Here is an 11,732-nt window from a genome sequence, read left to right on the forward strand (position 1 = left end):
GCAAGCGGGGTAGTTATTCGATCAAAAATTTGTTTCAGAATTATGGAAGTTTTCAAGCTTGTCTTCAAGAAACAGATATCATCTAAAACTAAAAATACTTATCGAAAGATCGAAAGAGGGGTTCGGAACAACAGACCTTCCACAGTCGTACACATTTATTTGAAAAAAAAAGAAAAAAATTCTAACTATAAGTCATCAGTTTTCTCAAATAAAGTTTCAAATATTTTTGCAAATCTAGAGAAAGCAACTCATGCAATTCATGAATGAAGCTGTAAATGTACCGTATCTTCTCTCTGTTAATCAATTTCTCACGAATTCCCGCATGTTTAAGCATTTTGAGAGTAGAAGCTATTACGATATTCATTTTGAGCGATTTTTTGCTTAACGTTTTGCATATTTTCAAACGTTCTCTGGATGCACGAAAATGAACCAATTTTGTTTCGTAATTCGAAAAATGATGTGCGAAAAACAATGACAAATTTTTATCGTAGAATCTCAACCGTTAATCATGCCCACTGTCTTGAAACCGCGAAAATAAGTAAACTATTCCTTGAATTATTACTAATTTCAACTGAATACCAAGAACAAAGCCAGAAACGTGGTTTAAAATTCTATAACAATGAAACAAATAAATGGTCTATTCAAAAATATTCCTTTTCCTCCACCTACTCACAGTCAAATTCAGTTTTTAATTGTTGATGGATCATTTGTTTGTGCAGTTGTTACAATTGGATATGATATTGAGAATTTGCGGGGAAAAATGAGATACTAATATGCAATTCACCGGAAAGGAGGCCTTTGTTTGAAATAAGGATTTAAAAGCTGAATAAATACAAGACAAACTCAATTCGAAACTGCAAGATTACAACAGATCGGAATCATATTTCCGGGTTTATGGTTGTAAACCATGGAAGTTTTTTTTTGAATGCCTTACAATTTATTCCAAAATACCAATTCATAAAATTGTCAATAGAAAATCATATACAAATATTTGAAGTGTCTTGAAAACCTTTTGATAGGACCTATACAGATTATCGAAGAAACACGTTTTCTTTATAACAGTGTCACCAGCTTCTGCCACAATTCAAATTGCCCTCCGGAACATGCGCCGACATGCCGTCGATAGCTCAGTTGGTAGAGCGGAGGACTGTAGAGTCAGTGGGTATCCTTAGGTCGCTGGTTCGAATCCGGCTCGACGGAATTCTTTTTTCCATTTTTAAATGCGATTCATCAATTTGGGTTTAAAATCTATATTTTTATTGAGTATGTAAAACGTTGACTGATTGACTTGAATTTAAAGCAATGTTTTTGAAAATGTACTTTTTCATATGCACAATATAGACGTCGCAATCAGTCGAAATCAAGTTATTCTGGGCTGCCGAAAAATTAAACAATGTTGCCCAATCTACGAGTTACAATACCTGTTTTTAAAGCAAAATGTTGTTGTGTTCATTATACTCTTCTACAGTTCCAAGAAAGTATAAGCAGCCCAAATGAAACTTATTGAAAAGCTTTCAAAAATTGGGGTCAGTGAATTTACTGCATTTTTATGTCACAGTCACTCATTGAGATTCCTACACAGAAGGTCATCATTCCCAGCCTTCGATGAGTAGGAAGCGTCCTGTTAAACACCCGCGGCCGACATGCTGCGAGTTCCGCCGACCGCTGTCGTTTGAAAGGGAAAGAGGAGGAGCTTGGGAGTGATCGCATTGTAGAGAACTCTGCGGTATTCGTTGACAAGCGGAGAGACGGAAAAATAATTTATTTAAAAGAAATTGATATGAGTTGAGAAACCCGTAACAAAATAAACTTGGCGAGATTCGAAATGGATTGGAATCGAAAAACATGAACATGAAGTGCCACAGATACAAATGGGATAATCACAGGAAATCACGGAAATTGATTGGGGGCTAAAGTCCGAAAATTGATGCTGATGTCTATTCGTTTTTCCTATTTGTTCTATAAAGAAGAATATCGAAAAGTCGGATTTCATCCGGTGAAAGCTTGTGAAATGAGATTAGATCATTGGCAAATGCTTCATAACCCTGAAAATATTTGAAATTTATGGGGCTCTAGTATAAAATTAACAAACTTTATTTTCTTTGAATTTGACCCAATCAATGCCAGCTTTTGTTTGATGGAATGTATCCGAAGGCGAGAATGTGTTGAACCGATTCTGTCCGAGAGAGTTTCGAGTATCTTCTGGATACATTCCTGCATTTGCAAGACATCTGAAACAATTTTTATTTCAAATTTGACAAAATGAATTTCAATGTCAAACAAGCAATGTTATTCATCAAACATTGAGTACATCTATTGTGTAACCAGCTTCTTGTTGTAGGACAAAATGTGTTAGTTAACATGTCTGGAGGGATGTAATCTATTTGTATTGATTCAATTTTTTACGTTTGTGTTTTGGTTATCAGTTAGGACCATTTTGTGGGCGGGGTATAAGCGATGGGATACAAATTTTTCAAGACATGCAAAAGTAATTTTTAATTTCAGCCAACAAATATCTACTTGAAAATTCAGAATAACCAACCTTGCAATTCCAACATCCTCATAGATATCATCCGGACACAACGTGGCATTTGAGTACAACTGCTCTGAGAATATTTTCAATGCGGCCCTTGAAAGAATATAACCAGCCCCTCCTGCATTGTATCCATTCTTTAGATATGGCTTCAATACGTATCCAAGATAATGTGGCTCGTCGGGATTCAGTGTTGACAGGAAAGATCGCAGGTTTTCCACGATGACAAACGTGTCGTCGTCGGCCTGAAAAACAAATGTTTAGATACTTGGATAGTTGGTTAACAAATTAATAAAGATAAATGTTCCTGAAAGAGTAGTTATAGAATCTTCCCGGCTCTAGAAAATCAAGGCTTCTCGACTTAATCAGATGTCTACCCCGCAATTTAAATTTCCAAAACTGCAGCACCCAATCGTCGGTTGTTTCAATAGGTTTAATCTTACTTTTTTTTTCAAAAAATTTCTAATTTTTGAACAACTCTGCCAATAGAACTGGAAGGCTATTCTAAAACCGTGCAGACTGTGATCAAGAAGATCTTGTTCTGAATTTTGCAAAAAAAGTGTCGAATAACTCACTTTCAAATACCAATCAAACTCTGATGAAATGTTTGTGTAGATGTGATGAAAAGCATATCGACTTTTGAAAAATAGATTGTAGTAATCGTCAGGAATGCCCTTGAAAACTGTTGAATACGGTATCCTTGTGTCATTGAACCTCTCAGAAGTGAACAATTGTCCATGATCACATCTATGGATCCATGTTTCATTAATTGCAAGTGACCTTGTATCGTGATAGATTGTTGATGTCTGAACCCAACAGAACAGTTTTCCTTTCTTTGGTAGTCTTTGAGCAGCAGGTGACACCTCTATAAGATCCAGAAGTTTTGAGTCGTTTTTTCTGAAAATTAGGGCTTTCAATGTTTTTGAAAGAAATATAAATGCCCAGTGGAAAACATACAAACCTGTCATACGTGGCTCTAGGTGAATTATTTCTAGTCAGGAGGAATATTGTGATGAGAATAGCTGCAAGAATAAGAAACGCTAAGGCGATTGTCGAAATGAAGAGTTTCTTATTTCGAGGTTTCTTGAGAGATCCAAGGGAATCGAATTCGTCCTGTAAATGTGTAAAGTTAAAAAAAAACCAAAATTTAATATGATATTGCCAGTGGGAAACTTGTCTAAAAATGCTTGAGTATTCTAAGAAAATAAAATGTGTTTGTTTAATTTGGCTGATTACCAAAAATGTGACTGAAATTTTACCCGTGGTTCCCAGAATTTCCCAGATTTCCAGAGCCACCTTACTTATAATACTGACATTCAAACTTACATCATAAATATTGTAATCCTCTTCTGAATTGCATATCAGCGTCCTAATGTTACCACACTGCACCATTGTTTTCTAAAAATTTGAATTGTTAGAAAACTTATTTTCTGTGACCACCTAACCCAATGAAAACGAGAAAATTTACGATTTCTATGCATTTTTTATAGAATAAAAACGGGGAAATAGCGGAACGTGAAAGGTATCGTGGGGAGTCGGAATGAGAAGCCAGAGGTAGAAAAGGACTCAAGAAGCATTGTGTGCAACACACAAAAAAAAAGAGAGAAAAGGGGGTGTAAAGATAAGTGACACAAATTTTGGTTACTATGGTGATTTACTGATATAACTGAATTCTTAGAAAACGAGAAAAAACCCTGATTACGAAAGGAAAAAAATTGTGAAAATTGTGATGTTGAGTTCTGCTAGGTCTAGTTTTCAACAATCATATTTGGCTCGAAGTTAAAATTAGAATCTAAAGAAATCATAATTAAAAACAACACGTGGATTTAAACATTGTAAACAAGTTTAATTTCACGAAGTCAGAGTACCAATGACACAAGTTTCCAAAATTTTCAGAGATCGACCGAAGCTGGGAAAAGATGGCAACCCGTGTTTCAACCTAATTTTAATTTGAATTCCTACGCTTCTTGCAGAGCGTTGTTCGAAGGAGCACGCTTTTTCTGATTAACTTTCAATTTGAACTCTCAATAAAATCACTATAATAAACAACAAGCAAATTTTAAAACCTGTCTACAGCACAAACGCGCTCCATCGTTCAAATCTCATACAAAAGCGTGGGAAGTGAAATTGGAACTAGGCGAATACAGAATTCTTTCGAAAGTTTTTCTTATTCGGTAATTTATTCTCAAACACCAAAAAACTTAAAAGTCCTCAAAAGTAAGATGTCAGTTTAAAAAGAAGACCATCAAAAAGTTTCTTTTTGGCACCCATCCTCCATCATCATCTTTCTCCCAGTGTCACAATTTATGTTCGCGTGTTAGTATGTGCTAGAGCTTTTTCTTTTTCTTCCTCAAATTTTCCTTCTGTCCATGTGCACCAGCAATCTCAAAGTGCTCTTTTGAAAGTTTTCCGTGTCATCATCATAAGCATATGTCTAGAGGAGGTCTCTCTTCTCGTGTCACTTTCCAATCTATACATCATCCAATGGACCGCCACCACCAGTCATGAAGATATTTGGGGAATAGTTGGGCGAGAAAAGTTTGTGGAGTTGGTAAAAAAAAATGAAGAAAAAGAGAAGGAAAACAAAGAAAAATTAGAAGAGAAAACGAATGGATTTGTATGTGGGAAAATAAAATCTTAAGTTGTTTTATAGATTTGTAGAGAAGTTTGTGATGGCACACAAAAAAAAAATAGATATAGGAAAATAAAAATTCAATAACCGTTCAAAAGTTTTTTCAGAATAGAATGGGAATTCAAAATGATGAACGGATGTTAATTTTCACTTTTTTGGCGGTTTAAACGTATATCCAACAAAAACATTTATGGAACTCTTTTTTTTTCAAAACATTGGGTTTTATCCAATTATATGACAGTCTGAAGGTTACAGCAAACTATGAAAAACTGCGGACAGTAAGAAGTCAAACTGGGTAATTCTACCAAGTAAAGGAACCCACTTTCCGAAAAAACTCGGCTTCGTTTTTTCGAGTGTAGCCAAACTATTTTAATGATATATAAAAATTTTAAAAATTATTTTAAAAAGTTCGTGGGAATTAATTATTATAGATCATTTTGAAAAATTTTTGTTTTTCCTTAAATGAGGAGTAACTTTACAGTAATCGAAAATACTCGAATTTGATCAAAAAACAAAAATAAAAATGAAAAACTAAAAAGAATCTCTCGAATTGTAAAAATTCCAAAAGATACCAAAACTCAAAAAATAAATGTACATCATTGAAACATAATTAAAATATAAGATGAAACTTGGAAAAAACAATTTTTTTGGGCGATTTTAAAAATTATAATAGGTGAAATCTGAGCAATTTACTAATTTTACTGCAAATCTTACATGGATGTAATTTTTGACTTTTACTTCGCTGTCACTAAACTTCAAGATTTGATAAAAAATTTACAAAATTTTTCGTACACAAATAATCCAACAATAAAAAAAGCAATCAGAGCTGTTCTCAAATTCAAAAACTTTTGAATCAATCCGGAAGAAAACAAAAAAAGGACCAGTGAAAAAAGGAGCATGACGCAAAGAAGCCCCGCCATTCCAAATAAGATAGAAAAAAGACATGAGACGATCAAAGATTGGAATGGAGGACAATTTGAGAGGGATTTTTTCGGTTAGATGGGACTACGTGCCCATAAAAAGGAGAAGAAAAAATCATATGAAAATACATGAAAAAGGCTGAGGAGTATACTCTTCTTCTCAAAACATAAATTAAAATAAACAAATTCTTCTTTTTGTTGCACAGGATAATTAAGCGTGTCACTCAAAACATCAAAATAAATCATTATAAAAACGATAAAACAATCGTTTTCTTCTTTATCACATATCACCCATATCACCACCATGTGCACTACACCTGTCAGCTGTTTTGAAAACACATGAGCCATTCTCCCCCTTACTTCTACAACCCCAATTCCTCCCACTCGTCCATGACTAAGGTTTTTTGAAGAAAAAAATCATTGCTCCAGTGAACTGAACTTTTATGAGTTTCGCATAAAAATAATGTTCAGGTTCAAAGATGTGAAGGTGGAAAGGCTTTTCAAAGGAAATCTGACACTGTAAAAATTGTAGCTCTATGAACTTGTAAATTCAAATTCTCAACATTATAAAAATTATAAAAAATCGGAAATGTAAAAGTGAAAGTTCTAAAGATATTAATTTCCAGGTCTCACTTAGCTTTGTCACAATTAATTTTAAAATTTGAAACTGAATTGCAACATTTTTGAATAAGTTTTCAAATCGAGCTTTCAAAAACCAAAATTCAGTGATCAAAATTCGTACTCAACCCAAAAAAGACTGGCGAATGGCGGATGAAAGCATCGAGGTAACAGGAGATTTAGGTGGTTAGACACAACAGAAAAACATGGAGAATGGTGTGAAATGAGCGGTGAATTTAGAGAAGAATGAGATGAAAAGAAAATGAAGGATGTTGAGGGTGAGGAAATGGATGGACGGCAGGACACATGGCGAAAAATATATGGTGGGTCTGGTGGAATGAAGTATTTTCCTACGGAGCAACCTGAAGTGGAAGAATGATACAATTGGCGTAAAGATAAAAATAACAAGATAAGAGCAATGAATCATTATACAATTCTGATTGGTGGTCATATTAAATTTTTTTTGAAATCGATTCGTACTTTTTTTGGTACTGATTGCTACGTACAATTGCAACATTTTGATTTTCAAAATTTCAAAATGAATTCTAACACAATTTTTTTATTGGAAATAAAACCGAATTTTTTCGAAAATGTGTTGAAATTTCAAGCGAAAAATTTTAAAATTCCCACGCAAAAGTGTTTATGGTGTTGAGAACGTGCAACCTTCAACAGCAAAAGCCAAACTGATAATTTCACGAATGATTATCCAAACACCAAATACCGAAGTAATATTGGGCAAAGTTGTAAGTGTGACCTAGACTATCATAAAAGTTTTTTGTGAAACGCGTTCTAGATTGTCGAATTCTCGATTTCAACTTTTACGATGTTTCCAACAAAACAACCAATGAAATAGTTTAAAAAAAAGGACATTTTTCTAGTCGTAAAATGAAAAAGTGGATCAAACTTTCAGAAGCATTGAAAAAAGTATGTGTGCTTATAGTAGTACATTTCCTAACGAGCAGCTTCTTTCTCTTTGCAATGAGCACAAATTGTGCCTGCAACATTTATGAAATTAGACAGAGAAGCAGTGGTGAAATGCGATGAATGCGGAGACATAGAAATATAACCCAATGTTGTGCAAATTGGATTACTACTCGGATTCTGATGAACATGAATCTTTGATTCGTAGACCAATGAGTTTTGCCATTGTCGCTGAATCTACACACAGTTTGAGAGACCAAAAGGGTTTCCGAGGCCGAAATAATTTGTTTCTAATTGATGCTCTCAATGTGTAATTGCAAACTATCACTAATTTTTGCCTCTCAGCGAAATTGTGAAGCGTCTTTTGAAAATTGGAAAAAGTGTGAAAGTACAAATGATATGTGTGAAGTTTGAAAAAAAGTGAAATATCTCTCGAGGGAGGTATCAGTCACTTGAAGAAATAGATTTGCTGAAAGGAGGTCATGTTTTATACTTAGGTCTTCCTGATTTTTGGGTTCGCTTCGCACTTTCTAATAAACTTTTCCACAACATTTTATATTTTTGGCGAGTTGAATCCTATAATTATATTTAAGCTATGAAATAGTGCACCTGATCGGAGTATCATATTACAAGGTGATGGGAAAAGTGCAAGTTGTTCCGTGTTTTTTAATCTAATAACTGACAGGCTTGTAGAAACCAATACACATCAAAAAATTCAAGGAAATTACGAATCATATCCGTAGAGCACAAAGAGAAAACACGCGTTATTTATCTGAAATTTTCTCTGTTTACTTTGCATCACATTTCAGCCACAAGAGAATGATGTGATAAGACATTGTCGTGGGAAATGTAAGTGGAGATCAGCTTTCGATATTCAGACAGAAAACGGAAAAATAGAACGGAAAGGACATAGATGAAACCTCAGAGATTAATTCATGGAAAACTGTGTTGTTTGTTTGTTGGAAAAATAATTTCTGAAAAACTGGAAATAAATTTCAGACGAATGGTATTCTAAACATACATCACTAAAAGCTGTGTTTTCCGGAAAAAAAACTGGAATTAAATTATTTCCGCGACTTGAATTGAAGAAAAGTGAAATGAAAGTAGTGCAGCAGAAAAAGAAGAAAATTGACCTTATTTGCATGTACATGTGCGAAAAACCTGAAAAGGATTGCGGCGACTGGTGGTTGACGGAGAGATGTTGCGCAAGTCTTTTTACGGAAAATAGAAGACATAAGGCAATGACGAAGAGACGCAGGATGTGTGGCAAAATAAAAAGGTATGGCAATTGTCATGAATAGGGCATGGATTCCGAAAAAGAGTTGGAGAGAGTTGGTGGTGCGAGGAGGAAGAGAAAATATGACGAGCAGTGGTTTTTTGGAAAAAAAACAAACATGTTGACATTGGGTGGGTGGCAAATCGGATTACTAAATTTTTGTCCCATTCTTTGCAGACTGAAACGGAACTGTTCGAATTTTTATAGACTCATAAATTTATGGAAATTTCCCAAATACCGCAGAGTGTTGTCAACGAACGTAAATTTTGAAACCTGAATTTGAACAAATTAGATTGTCACTTAAATATACAGGAAAACTAGAAAGTTTAGAGCTGCTCAACGAGAATTACTAAATAGTTTATCTCGAGGGAATGAATATGATCAGCGCTTTTTTTAGCATCCAGCTGTGGCTGAAGGTGGACCAACAACCCGAGGGTAAAACTGTTGCGGCCAAACAAATGTTGACAATTCTTTTACCTGCAAGGCCTTCAAAATTTATATAGCGATTTTTATAGGGTTATCAAAATCAGAAACTGGGCATTTTTACAGGCCAACTATATATTTTTTGACACAATATGCGATGAAAACGATCGAGCAACCGTATTTGCAAGTAACTGAAAAAAATGTGGAAATTTTGTATTTTCACCATATCTCAAAAAAAAAACAGTGTTGGTATTTCTTGAAGTTCCACAAAGTTTTCTGACTTGCATGTAATTTTAAAAAAACTCTCACAGACCTACATACCAGAAATTTGGACAAGTGATTTTCTGAATAAAAATTTAACTAAAAATTTAACAAAACTGTGATTCAAATACAATTGAACATTTATGAGAGAATGCAAATTTTGTGAAAGGCTTTCCATACTTATTGCATTTCTTTCTTCGAAGGAGAAGCGAAGAGTGCTCTTGACCCTAATCAACGACACACAAAAAACAAAAACAAAAGAAGGTTCAGTAGAAAATGGAAAACAAAAAATAGCTTTAGCTTGATGGAAGGAACCCACCTAATACCCCGCCATTCCTAGAGGTTTCCTGTCTCTTGTTGTGCTATTTTAGAATGTCAATGAAAAAGTGAGTGAGAAAGGAAGAGAGAGTCAAGAAACAACGTTTTTTTTCGTTTTTAGACTAACAACACAACACATCTAAATTTTGTTAGGATGTTCTTCCTCGCCTTTTCTTTCTTAATTTAAGACGTCAAAAAGCAGCATATGACAGGGATTCTGGTATTCCAATGAGATCATTTTACCAATGACGAAAAAATACGTGAGGTGTTGCAAAATGACACAAAAGGTGGGGTGAATAATAGAAGAGGTACAGAAAACGTTTGTGACGTGAAAAATGCTAAAAGCTCAAGCAATGGGTGGTCTTCTAGAACTCTGAAGAAACTGTGTTTTGTTTTCATGATCTCGGGATGCTTCAAAAACTGAAATGGGTGTCAAAGCAGGCCCTCAAAAATAATTTAAAGTATGTTCCCTATCAGTATTTCTACTATTTTTCTTTTGATCGTTAAATAAGTGTAAACAAATGTGTAAAAAAATTTATACACAAAATATGTATGGTAAAATATTCACAATTTATACGACGATGCGTTCCGAACAGATGTTGGCTGCACCGACGACGTGCATCTCTAAATGAATATTTGAGGGTATTGACAAGAATTTACATTACCATTCGCCATTTTATTTTCTCGAAAAATCTTGAACGAATTGTTGGATTCATAGTCAAGTAGATTATAACTGGGCTTCCTGAAAATATGCCTAAAACTTTGAATTTTCTTATCTAACTACCATGATCAAGTTGCCATAGTAGTTGTGCAAGAACTATAATCCATTCTGGAACCAGGACAAAATTCATTATTACATAGACACTAGATGACACTTGATTGATAAAACAAACAGCTATCGACTGATACAGAATTTGATAGGACTGGAAGTAAATAATTTCAGAATCAACTACTTTGTGGGTTTAAAGAAAGTCATACCTGACTACTCAAGTCGTGCGAGTTTCCAGTTTTTCTCGCTTTCCAAATAAGGATCGTAATGTATCCGTAAAATACAAACGTTCCGCACATTATCATCAGATTATTCACTCCATGTGGAATGTTGGTATACTGAAGAATGAATATAAAAATTCAAATTATCCAAGTCGATCAAACCTGTGAAGTCATGTTAGGAAAAATAAATGGATCGTAGAACCAGGCATAGTACCGAGAGGAAAACATACAGGTTGGTGTGAAGAAAACAAAATAGAGGCCATAAATTATTGGAGCAAGTAGAGCTATATAAGTTCGATACCCGTCAAAAAAGTAGCGGGAAAGGGACGAGTTTGCAATGTTCATAGTTCTATTAACTAGGAGCAAGATATTCATAAAACATGAACAGCACCACAATCCAAGCCCAGCAAGGCCCAAAAAGTAAATGAAAACTGGATAAGTACAGAACACAGCTCCTTGATAGGCAAGTAGCCCAGTTGAAATAGAGTTCATTGACAGTGCCAACATGTCAACTATACCAACCACAAACATTATTTTGTAACAGGACATTCGGAATAAATCATTGTCTAGGATTACAAATAGACATGGAACAAATAAAACTTCCATAAAAATACCATAAAAATACCATACGTGATACTGATGATTCCAAGAATCGGACGTTTAACACCGAATGATGCAGACCATGCTTCGGCAGACATTGCACTGAAAAGTAAATACTCTAAAAAGTACTTGAGATTGAAATTGTATAATTTTAAATATGTTACCTGCAATTATATAAAGGAATTTGTTCAACTCCTCCATATTGAATAACTTTATTCATTGAGCAACGTTCTGAAAAAA

At 34.4% G+C, this 11,732-nt stretch overlaps 1 protein-coding gene, 4 non-coding genes and 1 pseudogene across 6 annotated transcripts; 2 read left to right on the forward strand and 4 right to left on the reverse strand.

Moving 5' to 3' along the window:
• Window positions 1–1,114: 1,114 nt before the first annotated feature.
• C16D9.13 lies at window positions 1,115–1,210 on the reverse strand. Its single transcript, NR_069067.1, has one exon. It is a non-coding gene; the product is annotated as an Unclassified non-coding RNA C16D9.13 (non-coding RNA).
• C16D9.t4 lies at window positions 1,117–1,200 on the forward strand. Its single transcript is given in 2 exon segments — window positions 1,117–1,153; window positions 1,165–1,200. It is a non-coding gene; the product is annotated as a tRNA-Tyr (tRNA).
• A 313-nt stretch (window positions 1,211–1,523) lies between the features above and the next one.
• C16D9.10 lies at window positions 1,524–1,597 on the reverse strand. Its single transcript, NR_001521.2, has one exon. It is a non-coding gene; the product is annotated as a small nucleolar RNA C16D9.10 (small nucleolar RNA).
• Window positions 1,598–1,746: 149 nt separating this feature from the next.
• Window positions 1,747–3,944, reverse strand: C16D9.6 (N-acetylgalactosaminide beta-1,3-galactosyltransferase). Its single transcript, NM_072725.4, has 6 exons — window positions 3,860–3,944; window positions 3,495–3,646; window positions 3,109–3,430; window positions 2,543–2,778; window positions 2,093–2,231; window positions 1,747–2,045 (listed from the first exon to the last, which is right to left on the reverse strand). Exons 1-6 carry the CDS (start codon window positions 3,923–3,925, stop codon window positions 1,938–1,940), a joined length of 1,023 nt encoding a protein of 340 aa, NP_505126.2. The 5' UTR covers window positions 3,926–3,944; the 3' UTR covers window positions 1,747–1,937.
• Window positions 3,945–7,964: 4,020 nt separating this feature from the next.
• C16D9.15 lies at window positions 7,965–8,318 on the forward strand. Its single transcript, NR_069068.1, has one exon. It is a non-coding gene; the product is annotated as an Unclassified non-coding RNA C16D9.15 (non-coding RNA).
• Window positions 8,319–10,464: 2,146 nt separating this feature from the next.
• srt-25 lies at window positions 10,465–11,712 on the reverse strand (annotated as a pseudogene). The gene is made up of 6 exons: window positions 11,657–11,712; window positions 11,055–11,594; window positions 10,881–11,009; window positions 10,687–10,825; window positions 10,568–10,644; window positions 10,465–10,526 (listed from the first exon to the last, which is right to left on the reverse strand). Coding segments are annotated over exons 1-6 (1,003 nt in total).
• Window positions 11,713–11,732: the final 20 nt, after the last annotated feature.

Source organism: Caenorhabditis elegans, chromosome V (genome assembly GCF_000002985.6).
Source record: "Caenorhabditis elegans chromosome V".
NCBI lineage: Eukaryota > Metazoa > Nematoda > Chromadorea > Rhabditida > Rhabditidae > Caenorhabditis > Caenorhabditis elegans.